At 40.1% G+C, this 17,432-nt stretch overlaps 1 protein-coding gene across 2 annotated transcripts in view; it reads left to right on the top strand.

Annotated features, from left to right (window-relative positions):
- Positions 1-16,559, top strand: part of si:ch73-204p21.2 (uncharacterized) — a 35,861-nt gene extending 19,302 nt beyond the window's left edge. The window contains exons 2-5 of one of the 2 annotated variants that reach the window (XM_067260565.1): positions 10,955-11,009; positions 11,237-11,300; positions 11,785-11,952; positions 15,070-16,559. In XM_067260565.1, the coding sequence (XP_067116666.1) occupies positions 10,955-11,009; positions 11,237-11,300; positions 11,785-11,952; positions 15,070-15,665 (883 nt within the window). In that variant the 3' untranslated portion in view covers positions 15,666-16,559. The remainder of the gene's footprint in view (positions 1-10,954; positions 11,010-11,236; positions 11,301-11,784; positions 11,953-15,069) is intronic. The other variant, XM_067260564.1, reaches the window with a different exon arrangement.
- The last annotated feature ends 873 nt before the right edge of the window (positions 16,560-17,432 follow it).

Raw genomic sequence — 17,432 nt, 5'->3', positions numbered from 1 at the left:
AAATTTGAGTTGGATTGTACAAGGTGTTTATGGAACAATTATCACTCAGTACAAGCACAAATAACACTGCTGGATGTAATATTCATGATAATGATTAAATGGACTGAAAAACGTTTGTGAGGAAAACAAAATATATAAATATTACGAGTAATCGTTCTTCCCACATTTACTTTCTGCAGTCTGAATACAGTACGGTCATCTGCGTCGCCAATTCCCACTGTTTCCAAAATGTGCGTAGGCCTACGGATGGGTCAGAGTTTGCGTGGAGGACCGCACATTCTCCCGTCAAGTTTGTTTTTTATAAAACAACCTTTGCGTGGGAAGTGGCGTATGCACATTTTCAGCCCCGTTTTGTGCGTACGCAACGTTTATAAATGAGACCCCAGATGAAAATATTTCCCATTTATTTTGGAAATCTTCCTACACAGAAAAATTCTGGTCAGATATCAGAATTTATCCAAACCTATTTTGTTATGGATTCTTCATTTAGTTTTAAGGATGTTTTCTTTGGTGTGGTCGAGCTTAAGACAGACAAGTAAGGAAAATATTTCATTATTATTCTTTTATTCCTACTCCCTAAATATCACATCCATAAATGTAAGTTCAGCGACTCTAAATCTTTCTTTCCTGTGTTTGAGAGTGAAGTCAATGAATATTTGGACTCCATAAGATATTCACAGAACTGTAAAGCTCTGAAGACTGTGCAGATATATTAAACACTTCGCATCACGTGACTGAATTAAATTGGAATTCTTCTAACTGTAAGTGATGCTATGAATTGGACTGCTTGTTAATTAGCCTTGCTGGACTTTGCAAACTCCCTGGGATATGATTTGTTTATGCATTTACATTTAGTCATTTAGCAGACGCTCTTATCCAGAGCGACTTACAGAAAGTACAGGGACATTCCCCCCGAAGCAAGTAGGGTGAAGTGGATTGCCCAAGGACACAACGTCATTTTGTACGGCTGGGAATCGAACTGGCAACCTTCAGATTACTAGCCCGACTCCCTCACCGCTCAGCCATCTGACTCCCTACCATTTATTTTGTAGTTGTGTGTATGTGTACTTGTATGTGTTGTCTGTAACTGCAAATGCTCTCAATAAATTAATAATATATATATTTTTAAAGATACTTGCTGTGCAACAGTCTTAATAGCACATCTATGCGTGTGCTGACGTTGTGACGTTAAGCTAGCACTGAGTTCCTTTGGCCACAAAAGGCACTTTTTTGCCACAAAAACTTAATTCAAGCCTAATCCGTCAAACGTAAATTTCACGCGAATACAAGCAATGCAATCGGGACCAAGACGATCAATTTGACACCGACGTTGTCTATGTAGTTTAAATATTCATCTTTTTTAGGGGTGGGAAAATAATTAATAATAATAATAAATATAAATGAGTGTAACTCATATTCAGTGTAACTCAAGGATCTTTTATTTTTCTTATTCATCTTTTTTTTGTCTATGAAAAGAGAATCAATTACAGATTATACATTAGTATGCATGCATAACATTCACATACAGGCTTAATATAAACATATCTCAGACACACAACCAATTGCTAATAACAGCATAATAATGGTGATTACCATGTGATTGTGCTGCCATCTACTGGTCATTCACGTCCGTTTCAGTAACCTATAATTGGTATTGTATTGTTCTTTGAATCTTTATTCAACTTCTTCATATTCTTCATATTAATATTATTATTCTATTTCTTCCGCGACACCTTTCAGCGCCTTCAAATCTTCAGCTATTAAAACCGTTCAGCTATCAAAAAATTCAGCAGTTTCAGGCCATGGGTGCTATGACTTTTCAGCTTTGTACCTCTTATGCTTGAATTAATATAAATCTATATTCATAATATTTTTAACATGGTTTTCCAATGGAGTTTTTTTTCAAATCCTCTCAATCCTCTTAAACTTCTTAAACTTTTAACCTTCTTCTTCCTCAATACTTCAGCTACAGCCACCATTTAAACTTTAAAATGTTGAAAAAACCCTAAACAATTTTTTTTTTTTATTCAGCTTTTTGATATCTATCCAACTTTTTTTAATATCACTGATTATGTTTCATGAGTTTTTCAAACCGTTTCTGAGATTTACATGGGTGTGTATGTGAGAGCCTAGAGTGCTGACTGAAACGCTTAGAGTGGAGGGGAGCTTCGAAATCAGTTTCAAAAAGTATTTCTAGTTTGCCAGCATTGCTACAATTTTCACTTTTCATGCTTCATTTTTGGATCAATAGATCCAAGAATTGTGTGTTGGTCGTAGACAGTTGTCTGTGGAATCCAACAGACTTACACATTTGAGCCCCACGATTTTTCACACATTTTTGAAATTCATTTCAGCATTCAGCTTGCGGGTATTTTCTAATTTATGTAGCCTATTTTCAGCAATTTAAAAACAAATAATTCATCTTTCAGCATTCCAACGCATTTTCTGGAGGAAATGCACTTTCTAGTTATAACTATGATGCCAGTAACGTGTATCCTCGCGGTTGGAATAGAATACTTCTACTAAATTGTATTAAACTGTATAGGAACAACCAAACTAAAGGCCGAATTATACTTCTCTGACTCGTTACGGACAGACGGACGGACGGAGTCGGACGGATTGGTTGAATTTATAGTACTCCGAAGGCTGTGGGTGTTGAAAACACTTCACTGCCAGAAGAGTAGGTGGCAACTACACTGCCCATTTCTCGTCACATTTGAATTCAAATGCTGATTTACATGTACTGTTTAGCTGAAATATGAATTGTAAACTTACAGCAATGGCGGTCAAAGGATTCTGTTCCGTCTTGTTGGTCACGGCAACCCCGCCCCCGCCCCTGACGCAAGCGGTTCTTAATACGGACCAATCACAGCCAAGGGGTATCCGTAAAATGACGGACGGACGGATAGTCAGGAAAATCAGGAGGTGCACGTAGAGCTCTCCGAGGGGCTCGGAGAGGGCATGGAGAGGGCGTTCCTTGACGGAGAGGGCGTTCCCTGTCTCCGTCTCCGTAAAAACGCAGAAGTATAAATTGGCCTTAACACCATGCAGACTGTCTGCTGTTTTTGCCGCAAACTTCCACACTCACGAGATGCTGCTGAGAAAACAGATCTCTGCGCATGCGAAACCCATTACAGTCTCTGGTCTTTCTAACAGGTTGTGCTCGCTGAAGGCACACCCAATACATATATATGAGAGAGAACAATGGTTGTGCTTGCCAAAGGCTTGAGCAACCGAATTTGTCTGCATATCCACCAGAGTTCCACTGGGGGTGATTGCGGGCGAGTGCCAAATGAATGGGAGTCTATAGAGCTAGACAGCTAAATTGGACTCTTTTTTCTGATTGTCGTTGAGAAATATCTGATTTGATTGTAGTTTTTGCAAGTTCAACATGGATTATAGGTCGAAAGTTAAATGAACGAGTACTCATGTCCTTTCGATTTCTTACAGGGTGAGTCGCTGTTGCGCATTACACGCTAGCATTCTGCTAATGAAAGCTGATTGTATGATGTCATTGACATTTAAATGTTTTTTTTAGAACAAAAAAGCAACTTTAAAAAAATCGGATTTTCTTTGCATCCCATTTCGAATGCAACATTCAAATTACTTGACAAAAAAATTATATCCTGAGAAAAGTGGATTTTGAGGGGTATACCTCATATGGAACCTTGAGTGGAACTGCAACCAGTAGAGAAGCCGGAAGATTCCCGAGAGTGGCAGTTCTCCCCTTATTAGACAATCTCTGATCACAGCCTGGAAAAATACCTAGGTAGGCGTACAAAAATACGGGGTGTTGATATAACAGCCTGGAAACATACCTAGCTAGTCTACATGTTTGGCACCTCCATTGTGAATGTAGCCTAGTGCAGGGGCGTTGTTAGACATAAAGCCCTACTGGGGCACAGGCCCCTATTCATATCCCTTTTTTTTTATTCCAAGCTTGCTGTGCACAATGCACTGCTAGGCTATAGAAACTCCCCTTGCTTAACCCACTATACAACAGTTCAGGGACGCAAGTTTGATATCAGCTTTGGCAGGGACATCAATAGTTAATGCGAGCGTGCAAATTTTTTTCGCATTCATTTGAGCGCAAATAATGTTTTTTGAGCTTCATGTTATATTGTTTTTATGTTTTAGTCAAAATAAGATGATCGGTAGCCCATCATGTAGAAACTTTCTTTAGTTTTGTAATGTTTTCTTAGCTTACCTCAATTCTGACTTGTTTGCCGAGTCTGACACCTGGACTTCTGTGTGCGTGCTGCAGTGGCTATTTGGCAAGCTCAGAAGAGCGCACTGACATGGAATTCCGTGGGCATCGGTTTGTGAATTGTTAAAACTCAAACTTTAGATTTTACTGGGGCATAGCAGATTTATACTGGGGTATGTGCCCCAGTAAAAAGGGTCTAACGATGTCCCTGGCCTAGTGCAAAAAAAAAAAGTTTTAAGGGTGGGAAAATAGATAGTCTAAGTAGAGCTACCACAGCCAACTAGTTTTGCATTTCAACCAGGTTTCCTGCGATAACACCAGCCTGGGCTGTATTTTTTGTCAGCTGTAGGTATATGCAGGTAGCAAAATGGTGTTCACTTCACTTCTGTATTGAACCAGACTATTTACTTACTTTAGTGTAATATATTCCTAAACGGTGCATCGATTCTGTATAGCGACGCACCACACAAGCTTGAGTTCAAATTAGAGCCCGACCAATAAAGGATTTTTAAGGCCGATACCGATACAAATATTTGGTGATTTAAAAATCCGATATTCCGATATCGGCCGATATAAAACAAATATTTAAAAAATCCAGAAATGCGTAACAAAACAAACTGATTTCCCTAACAGTAGTTCAGTCAAGACAATCACGTATTATATTTGAGCATTTATTGTTACATGACAAGGACATGTAGATTTAACTTTGGCGGAGTGGATGATCTAAGGGAAGCGCTCCCTGCCTCCTCGATGCAACACATTCATACTTGACATATGAGGCAGGGAGCAATAGAGATATAATCCCCCAGGTGGTAAGAACATACAGACAGCATGGGGGAGAAGGGGATGGTGGAGGGTGGAAGCAGCACTGATCATACAACAACCGGGGTGAGTGTGTGCGTATCCGCGCGTCTTTTGAAGACGCCTTATTGGCCGTGGCCCAATGGATATGCGCTGCTAACCTGGGTGTGGTAGTGGGCGGAGGAAAGGAAGGTGGAGTAAGACGCCTTACGTCCCCGATGACTGACGCGCGCTGCCCGATTGCCCTGCCTGAACTAGCTGCGCTTATTTCAGTCAAGACAATCACGTATTAGATTTGAGCATTTATTGTTACATGACATGGACATGTAGAATTAACTTTGGCAGAGTGGATGATCTAAGGGAAGCGCTCCCTGCCTCCTTGATGCAACACATCCATTGACATATGAGGCAGGGAGCAATAGAGATATAATCCCCCAAACACACGCCACCACTCCGCCATGCAGACTATGTGTAGAGCGGAGCGCCGCTGCTCCTGAGCCGCGGGAGGACCCCCTGACATCCCACTACGTACGTACCAGTGGCGAAAACAAGCGTTTTCTGGATGCAGGGGTCATGCTAGCATTAGCGATGACTAAGACTGTGTGCATATCCGTCGTGTTACATACCATCTGATGTGCGGTTTACCGAGCCGTCCCACGCGCACATCCCGTCCAGACCCGGTGCTCGACGGTCTTTCTAAATTTCTAAAGTGTTTTCATTGATTTATTGGCTATTGGTTAATCAATAATAAACTGTATCACCAAACCGAAGGTTGGCCAACTTTGTCAGCTAGTAGTAGAAGAATGTGCAAGAAGTTTGAAGTTTGTATGGTCAATTTTTCGGTTTTTCGGCATTCAGGCTGTCTACTCTTTTACCCCGGTCCCTAAATATTACACGAAGCCTGAACGGAGGTAATATGAATGTCTGTTGAATCTCGAATATAAAACTGATTTCACCTCGGTCTCGGCGCAGTGGGGAGTGGTTGGAGTTGTCTAGTGCTGCATTCACTTGCAGTGGGATATTAGCAGGCCCAAACGTTATTTGCGAGCGCAGAATTCCGACAAAACCCCGCAGAATTTCAAATAGAATGCATTGGTCTAAGGCAAAATTTAAATAAACTTGTAAACTCATTACGTCTCTATTCTTTCGAAATATTTAACCTGTAAACAGAGCACATTGCCACCAGTGTAGGTCAGGGGCGTAGCCAGAATAATCTTTTTGGGTAGGCCTACAAAAATATGGATAGGCATCTTTTCAGTTTTTTTACTTATTGGGTGTGCTTTGCCTTCGGCAAGGGCACAACCTTTGTTCTCTCACATATATATTATTGGGTGTGCTTTGCCTTGGCAAGGGCACAACCTTTGTTCTCTCACATATATCATTATTATTTTTTTTATTTCTTTTTGCCCCCCTAAAACTCAGTCAATATTTGGCCTACATAGGCAACCTAGGTGTCAAAGGTTTCGTCTTGGTAGCGATTGAGTTGCTTCTATTGGGATTTACGTTCTGTTGCATGGTTTAGGCTCAAGTTAAGTTTTTGTGGCGAAAAGTGAAGCTAACGGTGGCTAATTTGCTAGCCACAGTCACTGACGTTACTAACGTCCCTACGTCACTAACGTCAGGAAAACACGCGTGACTACCTTTGGCAGAACATTCGTTTCGCATCTGTTAACTTGGGGGATAGCTAGGCTAACTATAGCTTTACTGCAAGGCAGCTGCAGGAACGCCACAAGCAAAGAGGCCAGGGTGATAACTATTTACTCATTTTACTTTGTGATGTGAAACACAATTGTGAAATGTAATGTACAATATTAGCTGATATTATTAAGGAAGTAGGCCCACATATACTTTCGGAAACGGTAGTCTACTATTTCACTGAAGCATTAGCATGACATTAGCCTCTGTTGCCCGGGCAACACATACTACAGTGGTCTATGATGCATCTGTTTTCAATCGTTAAAATAAACATTCCTCACAAATACATTTTCGTTGTAGGATTTATTATGACATTACATTATAAGTAAACGATTTGTTGGTGAAATTATAATTCCATGTGGTTTCAAACCAGTGTTGCTCACTGCAACGCTGTAGCCTACGCGAGACACACTACAAAAACATACACAGCTGTTTAGGAAGTCAAACGGCGACAGAACATGTTCGGCACTCCCCTTACTTAAATCAAAAGTCTTTCAATAGGTGAAACTATCTGACTACTAACCTGAACTTCATTGCCACAGCCTAAACTTTGTAAATCTGTTCATGAAAATAATTAATTTCAGCCTAAACCGTACAACGGAACGTTAAATCCAATTCAACCAACGCAATCGCTACCAAGACGAACACAGCAGTAGTCTAGTACTGTACTGCAGTAGTACAATTTACCGGGGCAGCTTCTCCACACAGGGCTATATCGCATTTTGCGTTGTTACTGACAATGATCGCTACCAGTGAGCTTTTTATGAATGAGCGATTTTCCACTAAATAAATGTCAACCTTATTTACGTTTTGGGGGGCATATTTTCAGTTAGCAGATGGTACTGTTTGAATCGCGATTCCATCTTCTACTGCCGGTAACGTCGTAGAATAATCTTCAAAGGGGGTTCTTTATTCATGAATGAATGCAATATGAGTAGGCTAAATGCCTGAAAATATCACGAGAAGGGAAAACTTAAAAGGACGTTTAAGTCATAGAGATTAGGTCAATTTTTACACCGGTCTGCCAAATGTATTCGTTTTGATTCAGCTATGAGGCTGCCTCTTGCAGGGGAAATGAGAAGATATCATATTTCATTCTACACGTCACTCGTATTTTGAGTTGTAGGCTAAATGAGCAGCAAAAAAAAGATGCTTTTAAATCTATGTCATCTTTATAAATAATAAGTAGGCCCTATGCATTTTTATATAAAATATACAGAAATATCAGTTGTCATTAAAAAACGGACCCCTGTGCAACCGACGCAAGCAAGCACACCCTACAATTTCCCCAGAAATTGTACCATCTCTAGTTTACAATGCGATGTGCACCCGGTGCATATTTGCTCAGAAGAGGAAACAAAGGATTTGTTTACCTCATTCACTTTCGCGTGACTAGGTTTAGTAAGACGTGAATGATATTCGTTCACAAGTAATAATTACAGGTTTTGTTATTTTAACTTTTTTGTACTTTACTTACAGTTCAGTGCTGTGTAATTGTTTGCCGTGATAATTCAATGCTCGTGTGATAATAAATGACCATTTCAAATCATACAAATTGTCAGTGACCTAGCCTCGGCGCCGTCTCAAGTCAGCCAAATAGTCTAACCAGAATTCACTGTTTCAAGTCATGAAGTCAGTCCATGTCGAATGCACCTACTATCCGAACTTCCCATCACCAGAGTGCTGACGTTGTGAGGCTAGCACTGAAGTGGCTAGCAAACTAGCTAGCATTCAAGGCACTTTTTGCCACAAAAACGTATTCTCCTAAACCGTGCAACGGAACGTAAATCCCAATACAAGCAACGCAATCATGACCAAGACAATGATTTTGACACCTACCTATGTTGTCTGTGTAGTCCAAATATTGAGGGGATCTTTAGGGGTGGGAAAATAAATAATAATAAATAATATAGAGCTATATGAGAGAGAACAAAGGTTGTTACTCAATTATTCAGTCACAAGTTGACACCCACCTCTGTCTTTGAGCCTTTTCAGGAAGACACCATGTGTTTGATTCATTCCAGGAAGAGAGTTCATTTGAGCAAGGCCGACCAGGCAAGAGCAATGACTGTGTTGCATCTTGATGTTTGTAATCAGCAACTTACTGTACATTTACAGATGCAAACCTGCACATGCACAGTTTGAAGGGGATATGTCAAATATACAACATACAGAAAGTCACTCATGCACAGGCTCACACACAGACACATACAAACAGACACACTCATAACACACATTCCAGAGTTACAGATCAGTCTGGTTTGGCAGCCTTATAAATTCCACTGTTGCGTAAGAAAGCCTTATATGATAAGAACACAATCTATCTGCAACAGATGACAGTTTTTCACAATTGCTAAAACACTAAAACCCATTCTCTGAATCAAATGTTCAGTGAACTAAACCAATTTGTCAAATCAGACACTCTTTTGGCAAAACTCGTTTGGCAGAACACATTCTCATTCACAAAACACATTTTGCACTGTGATGCACTGGTGCTGCAAAATGGTAAACACAGGCGGCAAACAGTAAACATAACTACAACATAGTTGTCATCTGTAAAACACAATGACTCAAAATTGTTCACACTTGTTTCTAATGCTGGTTTGGGACAATGTCAGCTTTCACCGTGGTGTCCGTGTACAAGAATAATTCAACATCAACCAGCATTTTTTACTGTAAATGTTTGCCTTCCACCATACAGCCCTTTTCTCAACCCAGTTGAATAATTTTTCTCTGCATGGCAGTGGAAGGTCTATGACTGAAACCCATATACCAGGGTACATTTCCTACAGGCAATGGAATTGGCCTGTGGTAACATAGGTGTGGAGTGGTTTCAAGGCTGGATCCAGCACACCAGAGGGTGTTCTTTGTTGACAGTACTAAGTTGTGATGGTTACTGTAATATTTTCAAATCAAATTTACAGTATTTGTATAGCCCTTTTTACAAGCAATGTCACAGATGGCTTCACATACGCCGATAGAACTGCCCCTCAGCCAACCTCAACCCTCAAGGAAGACAGGGAAAAACTCCCAGAAAAACTCACTAGAGGAGAATAAATGTAAGAAACCTTGGGAGTGGTCTATGATGCATCTGTTTTCAATCGTTAAAATAAACATTCCTCACAAATACATTTTCGTTGTAGGATTTATTATGACATTACATTACAAGTAAACGATTTGTGGTTGAAATTATCATTACCTGTGGTTTCAAACCAGTGTTGCTCACTGCAATGCTGTAGCCTACGCGAGACACTACCAAAACATCTACACAGCTGTAGGAAGTCAAACGGCGACAGAAGATGTTCGGCACTCCCCTTACTTAAATCAAAAGTCTATCTAACTACTAACCTGAACTTCATTGCCACAGCCTAAACGTTGTCAATCTGTTCATGAAAATAATTAATTTCAGCCTAAACCGTACAACGGAACGTTAATTCAAATTCAACCATATCGCATTTTGCGTTGTTACTGACAATGATCGCTACCAGTGAGCTTTTTAAGAATGAGCGATTTTCCACTAAATAAATGTCAAGCTTATTTACGTTTTGGGGGGCATATTTTCAGTTAGCAGATGGTACTGTTTGAATCGCGATTCCATCTTCTACTGCCGGTAACGTCGTGGAATAATCTTCAAAGGGGGTTCTTTATTAATGAATGAATGCAATGAGTAGGCTAAATGCCTGAAAATATCACGAGAAAGGAAAAACATAAAAGGACGTTTAAGTCATAGAGATTAGGTCAATTTTTACACCGGTCTGCCAAATGTATTCGTTTTGATTCAACGATGAGGCTGCCTCTTGCAGGGGAAATGAGAAGACATCATATTTCATTCTACACTTCACTCGTATTTTGAGTTGTAAATGAGCAGCAAAAAAAAGATGCTTTTAAATCTATGTGATCTTTATAAATAATAAGTAGGCCCTATGCATTTTTATATAAAATATACAGACCCCTGTGCAACCGACGCAAGCAAGCACACCCTACAATTTCCCCAGAAATTGTACCCTCTCTAGTCTTTACTGCTACAGTAAATGAATTTACTGTGTAAACATAAACAAATTCTTCTTTACATGTAACTACATGCCCTGAGGCCTGTTCCATAAAGGCTGCTCAAGAAAGTTGGACTTAACAATTGTGAAAAACTTTTAATTAATTAATAATTAGAAAGTGCAAGCCCAGAGCAGGGTTGGTTTTCTAAATGATCTTAGACGTTCTATTCATTTTATTCTATATTCTTCATCTTTGGTCTAGTCACTCCTTCGATCTGCGCAGGAAAGAGGATGGACCTGAGTCTTTAATACGTGTGGTAAGAACTGGCTGGAAGGGACGGTAAAGGTGGGAATAGGAGTTTTGGGTGAGGTGATTATGGAAGGGATGTGGGTGGAGATGTTGTTGCATCAGAGGGGGCCAATTGTAAAAAAAAAAAAAAAAAAAACATGTAATCGTATTTGTTGTGCATTTTGTTTACGTAACATGTTATTTTAGTGGTAGTGTCACTGGCCTCCTGGCTGATAAACTGCATGTGATTGGCAGGTGAGACTTGAAGATGCCCTGAGGGAGAATACCATGATCAACAATATCAGGAAGGACGAGAAAGGTATCGGAAGATGGAGCTGTCATCATTGTCAATACTGTACATTTACATTTAGTAGACGCTCTTCTCCAGAGCGACTTACAGTAAGTACAGGGACATTCTCCCCGAAGCAAGTAGGGTGAAGTTCCTTGCCCAAGAACACAATGTCATTTAGCACGGCCGGGAATCGAACCAACAACCTTCTGATTAATAGCCCGACTCCCTAACCGCTCAGCCATCTGACCCCCATGTACCCCATGTACATGCATTATACAATATCAAAACAGTCAAGTATCAAGTATGAGAATCAACTGTGTCTTTTAGAACTTATATGGCTCTATCTGGAACGTGACTTGTGAAGGTTGTGAATTTCATGTTGTGATTCTTTAATGTAATGTCATGTGTAGTTGTTGTATGTTGTGTAATGTCCATGCACATTAAATGTCATGTGATTTTGTGACGTGATATTATTATTTAATTTATTTTCTCTCTTTTATTTCCTAAAAAGAGTTTCAAACGGAGAATGGTGGCCCTGTCACTGTGTCTGCCTCCATTCCTGAGTCTAGCTCAGTCCCTGGGTCTGATCTGATTCCTGAGATCCAGTTCGCCTCTGGACAGGACAACGGCACCTGGTACCAACCCTGGAGGAGCCACATGGGGGTGCCAGAACATGACGGTAAGTGTTAGTGCTTCACCCACAATCAATGGTCACTTCAGTATGCTGCCTGAGACACTCATACGTTCTAGGTTAACCTCAAACTGACAGGCCTGTCTCTTTCTCCCTCCACCTACTTCATCTACCACTGACGCACTCATATTTCCCCTTGCAGCCAAATTAAACTGTACAGACCCAGCTGCAGCTTTCAGCCTCCGTCAAGTATTCTAATGTAACAAGACTGTATGTCTTGTTTCGTAGGGGATATTTAAACGCTACCCTGGAAGCCTTAAAGAGCGACAGGATCTTAGTTCCCACTCTAGTGCTTTGAGTCTCAATATGCACACTGTGTATATGTTTTACCTGACACTATTTTACTATATACTACAGGAATAGGTAGTGTAGGCTTCAGGTGAGTATGTCGATACGGTGGCTTCCTGAAGTGCATGTGATGGAAAATAAGCCAAAATTCACATCCCCCCCACCTAATCCTAATAGTGCCAGTGAGACGCCCCTACCCCAAGGTAAGTTTACAAGACAACTGTCAGATGTCTACTTTTAACAATCAGTAATTTATTTGTCTCCCCATAGGAAATTGTATATCTCCTGGAAGAATATATTTCAGTGGGATAAAATAAAAAAATCCAAAAATAAAATACAATTATCCAGGATTTCTTGTAAAACCTTAAAACACTTCAAAGAAAACCCTCAAACATTCATTCAAACAGTTTGTATCAGTGAAATGTCCGTGAGTGTGTGTGTGTTGAACTGTGGTACCAGTCCTTGGCAACGACGACTTTGATGCGTTGACTTGAGATGTTTTCTGATAACTGGATAAACAGCTGAGGCAGGACAATGAGATGTCGTAAGGATTGCAGGGTAACAAAAGAACAAGAAGTTTCCGCGCGGCCCAGGATAACTCCCTGACACAACATGGCGCAGCTCAGCCCACACGCAGCACAGCTCAGCTCGCACGCAGCACGCATAAACTGAGTAATCTGAATCGCAAAAGAAAAAGAATGTCTCTCCAAAAACAAATCTTGATCACAGGCGATCGTCAGTCTCTTAAAAAAAACAAGAAAACTCAAAACAATATATAAATCACTTCTTCAAAAACGATCGTTGTCACGATCGTGACAGTTCACTGTCAAGTGCAGTCAATTGGTTTGTAGAAAGAAATCAACGTATCTCGCTCCAACACAGTTCATGGATGACTCACAAAATAGCAGGACTTTCAAAAATGCCTCCAGGAAGAATTACGCCAAAAACAACAGTGTTCTGAAAGAAACTCACGGCTCCAGCAACTCTTTCTCGTGCCCTTAGCCTTAGTCTCCAACACCGTTCTCCGTCCGATCACACAATTAACCGACTTCGGCTTTACATAAGTCCTCAGTTTCACACAACAATGATAGCATACACTAACTTGCAAAACTTCAACTGACCGTACACCACTGTCTGATATCACAGCTCCAACGTAAACTTCTCGTACAGCGATCATGGAGTGTCAGCTCTTTTCCTCCTAGCTCTTCTTCTACCCAGGAGTCTTTGCATCTCCCGCTAGCGCGCCGGAGAAAGGAAACTTGTCCCCATACACAAAAGTACCTGTGTTACACTAACATTACAAATGCTCTTCTGTCTCAGGACAAAAGACAGACAGGTTCGGTCAGGGTCTGACCCTGGAGAGGTGTCAATTGGAGAGCATCTAGGCAGGTTAAGCGACAGGTTAAGCGACATGTTGTCTTCCAAAGTCCGACTGTATTGAGATCCAAGATCCACGTCGATTTAAAAGCAGAGACGTGGAAAGTGTGAGTGCTGAGGTGTTGCAGCACCTCCTGATTTTTGTTTTGTTTAAATGCAATGGCAATTCCAAAATATATATTATTAGAATAAGTTTTACACTGGGATATTTGGGGTTTAATGTAAGACTATGGGATTGTACCGTTGTGTGACTTGTGTGTATTTTTGTCCAGACCCGACCCGAGTCCGAGAGAGTAAAGGCCAACCAACAGTGTCCAACCCAAACACGAAAGGCATTTTTATTCGTTTTTAAGCTGTATTTATAATTAAAAAAAGTTTTATGTTTCAACATGAAACTACCATGTCAGGTAGGCTAGCCCAGCCGAAGTGACCAAGCCTGAATGTCGCTGCCAAATTCTGGTCCAAACCCAGCGCAACGGGTTCTGACATGTCCCATCGGGCTTGGAGCGGGTTGCCACTTTCTTTGTCACTGATGTTCAGCCAACCCAACTCAAAATGCTTTCCAGCGTCCCTGTAGAACAGCAGTGAACGTTCGGCTCAGACATGTTGGCGAGGATATTACAGTTTTTTACAATCCTTATGACAATTTTTTCAATACTTGTAACAAATTTCATAAACTCTTAATGTACCAACACACCTACGGCACACAATTGGCACAATGCTCAAAATCACACATTGTAAACAAAAATAAAACACTAATTTTCATAACACAAAAATACACTAAACAATACACCATGTCTACCAAAACACTAACACACGTTGTCTTTCAACAGGAACATTTAGCCAATCATAGCACAATGTCATGAAAAACACTAACATCAGACGGAATTACAGAAACTGCATTATTTTATGTGTCAGGTCTCACAGTATATGGATCATAGATTGTGTTTTGCATTGCAGTTTTGAAGCCTCTTTACATTTTTGTTTTGTTGGGTTTAGTAAATGCATACCTTTTGTTTCTTTTGCTGCTGAAATTCAGAACAGAAAATTAATGACACTAATGACATTAATGATCACAATATGAACAGCTGTTTACTTTGACTTTAGCCAATAAGTTAGGTTTTGAACATGATGTTATCTGTTCTGACATAGTGTGAAAGCATTGGTAAATTGGGCAGTAACAAGCGATTGTTTTGGTCTTGGTTGAGCTTGTGTGTAAAAAAGGTTTAAGCCTTTTTGATGTGTGTTTACTCTATGCATTTTGTGTCAAAGCAACAAGAAATGTGTTAATTGTATAGCCAACACAGACGGATGTTGTGCTAACTGTGTCAAGAGTTTAGGAAACTTAGCGATTGTAAAATACTGTAACTATTTTAGTTTTATATATTAAGTAGTTAAGATTTAAGATTTTTCTCAGTCACTTGCTCTCTCCTATTGCAGGTAAGGTGAACAGAGAAACCCCCTATTTGGAGCTCTGTACACCCCAAGGCCACATGGACTCTTTCCTACCGTCTGCCTCCCCATCGCTCTTTGTTGACCCACCCCAGGTAAACACCAACAGGGGGACCATCCATCAGCCTCGGCCCATGGAGGAGGGCCTGGGTCTGGAAAGGATACAGACCAAGGAGCCAGGGGCCTCTGTGGAGGATCTTCACCAGCACATCTATGATGTTATTGGGGGTGATAGGGAGGTTGAAGCCTTTCCTGTGGAGGTCATCCTGGATGAGGTGAACCTGGTATCCCCAGGTTATGAGTCTACAGTGAAAATTAGATCAAACCCAGCCAAGCAGCTAGACATCAACTCAGACTCAATCACATCGACAGAGGATGGTTTTACCATGCCTGTCACCTCCACCTCCTTGATGGAGGAAGTGAAGGCAAGTTTGAGTGACAAGGAATGGAATCCATTGTATGCACAGGTAAGCAGAAGGTCTAAGTGTCCAACTCCACCCCCTGTTCCACCCCCAGAGGATGAAGAAGAGAATGAGGTTGAGGAATCCTCACCTCCATTACCAGACAGGAGTGCAGAAATATAGAGTTGACTGTGAATTATTTTACCTGGAGTACATTCATACATTATTTTAAAAGTTCCATAAATTAGGATTGCGTTGATAAAATTTGCTTTGATAAAATTTGCTTTTTGGGGAAAAGCATCTTGTCTAAAAATGACAATACAATGTGTTTAGTTTCATTTCAAGTTTAATGTCAGATAAACAATAACAAAGTTATTGGCAACAAAATGTGTGGTTTTCAGGCTTCTTCAGCAGTGCAGACAAAATTTGACTTAAAGTATATAAAACAGGAAATCATTAATTAACTATTTAACCTATAGCATGGTCAACAATGTGCAGTATTTATCATATAGAAAATTTAATAATATAAAGCACCTGTATCTAAAGTGTTACCTGTTCTTTTTTATATTTTCTGTTTCTTTGACATACTGTGGACTGTTCATGAAGCAAATTGAAAGTTTAACTTTGAGAAAAAAGAATTGGGGGGAAAATAATGCTTTCATGACATTTGTATGAATAATTAAGTGTGAATGAATTGCCCATATTACCAATCTTTGGTTACTAAGTTCTTACAAATGTGAATTAAAAAAATTCCTGTCAAGTGAATTAACAAAAACAAGTTCAGTCAAGACACTCACGTGATTGATTTAATCATTTATTCATATACATGAAAATAGGTTTGACTTTGGCGGATTGTACATGGGGAAGCACTCCCTGCCTTCGCTGCAGCATGCATGACAATGGAGCAGGGAGCAACGAGTGAAATCCCCCAAAACACCAGTGCTCCGCCAGTCTATATTATGTGTAGAGTGGAGCGTCGCTCCTCCTGAGCCACAGGAGGACCACATGACATCCCACTATTTACTAGTGGTGGCAAAACAAGATGTTTTCTGGATGCCCGCACTGTAAAAAAAAAAGAGATTAATTTACCGCACTTTTTCTGTAAATTATACGTGTTTTTTTCTGTATTTCTGAATTAGAGGAAATACTGATAGAAAAACAATGGCAAACTGCAAATTTAGAATTTTACATAAAAATTACAGCCAAATGTTGTTACTTAAAAATACACTAAAATGTTTTTACAAATATTAATCAAATTCTCACAAAAATGTTCTGTTAAAACACAAATCACTTTATCAAAACTATCTATTTTAACAGTTATTTTGCAGATAACATGTTAAATCGTTATATCTGGTTTTGGCTTTGAGGTTTTTTTGTGTGGAAAATGCTGTTTTTTCAAGTTCAATTAATAAAAGTCATATTTACTGGCAAAGAACAGCCTGTAATGTAATATTACAGATATATCTTGTAAATTTGGTACAGGAAAATAACAATTATTTTACGGTTAATTAATGTTATTTTTTTTTACTAATTTAATGGGTTTAATCTGGCGTCCCAGCTGCCAGATTGTTCCTGTTTTTTTACTATGTTTTTTTTTTTTACAGTGCGGATCATGCTAGCTTAACAATGACTAAGGCTATGTGTGCATATCCATCATGTTGCATACCATCTGATGTGCGATCTACGGAGCCGTTCCACGCGCACATCCCGTCCAGACCCAGTGCTCAACGAGACTTGCGCCCATAACCAAGCCCTATACACCGACCATCTCCCCGGTACCCTTCTCATCCGACGGCGGGCAGACCTCTAGAGCAGCGCTGACCATCTAGCAGGGATATGTTATCTAGTGGGAAGGAAAACAAAGTGTCAGCAGCATGCTGTTCCCTGGACGGTATCCGGGGTATCTCCTGAGATACTTCCAGAAAGATTGCTAGCACATGCAGTATGCAT

Source organism: Osmerus mordax, chromosome 22, assembly GCF_038355195.1.
Source record: "Osmerus mordax isolate fOsmMor3 chromosome 22, fOsmMor3.pri, whole genome shotgun sequence".
NCBI lineage: Eukaryota > Metazoa > Chordata > Actinopteri > Osmeriformes > Osmeridae > Osmerus > Osmerus mordax.
This window is presented reverse-complemented; position numbering and strand designations above follow the sequence as displayed.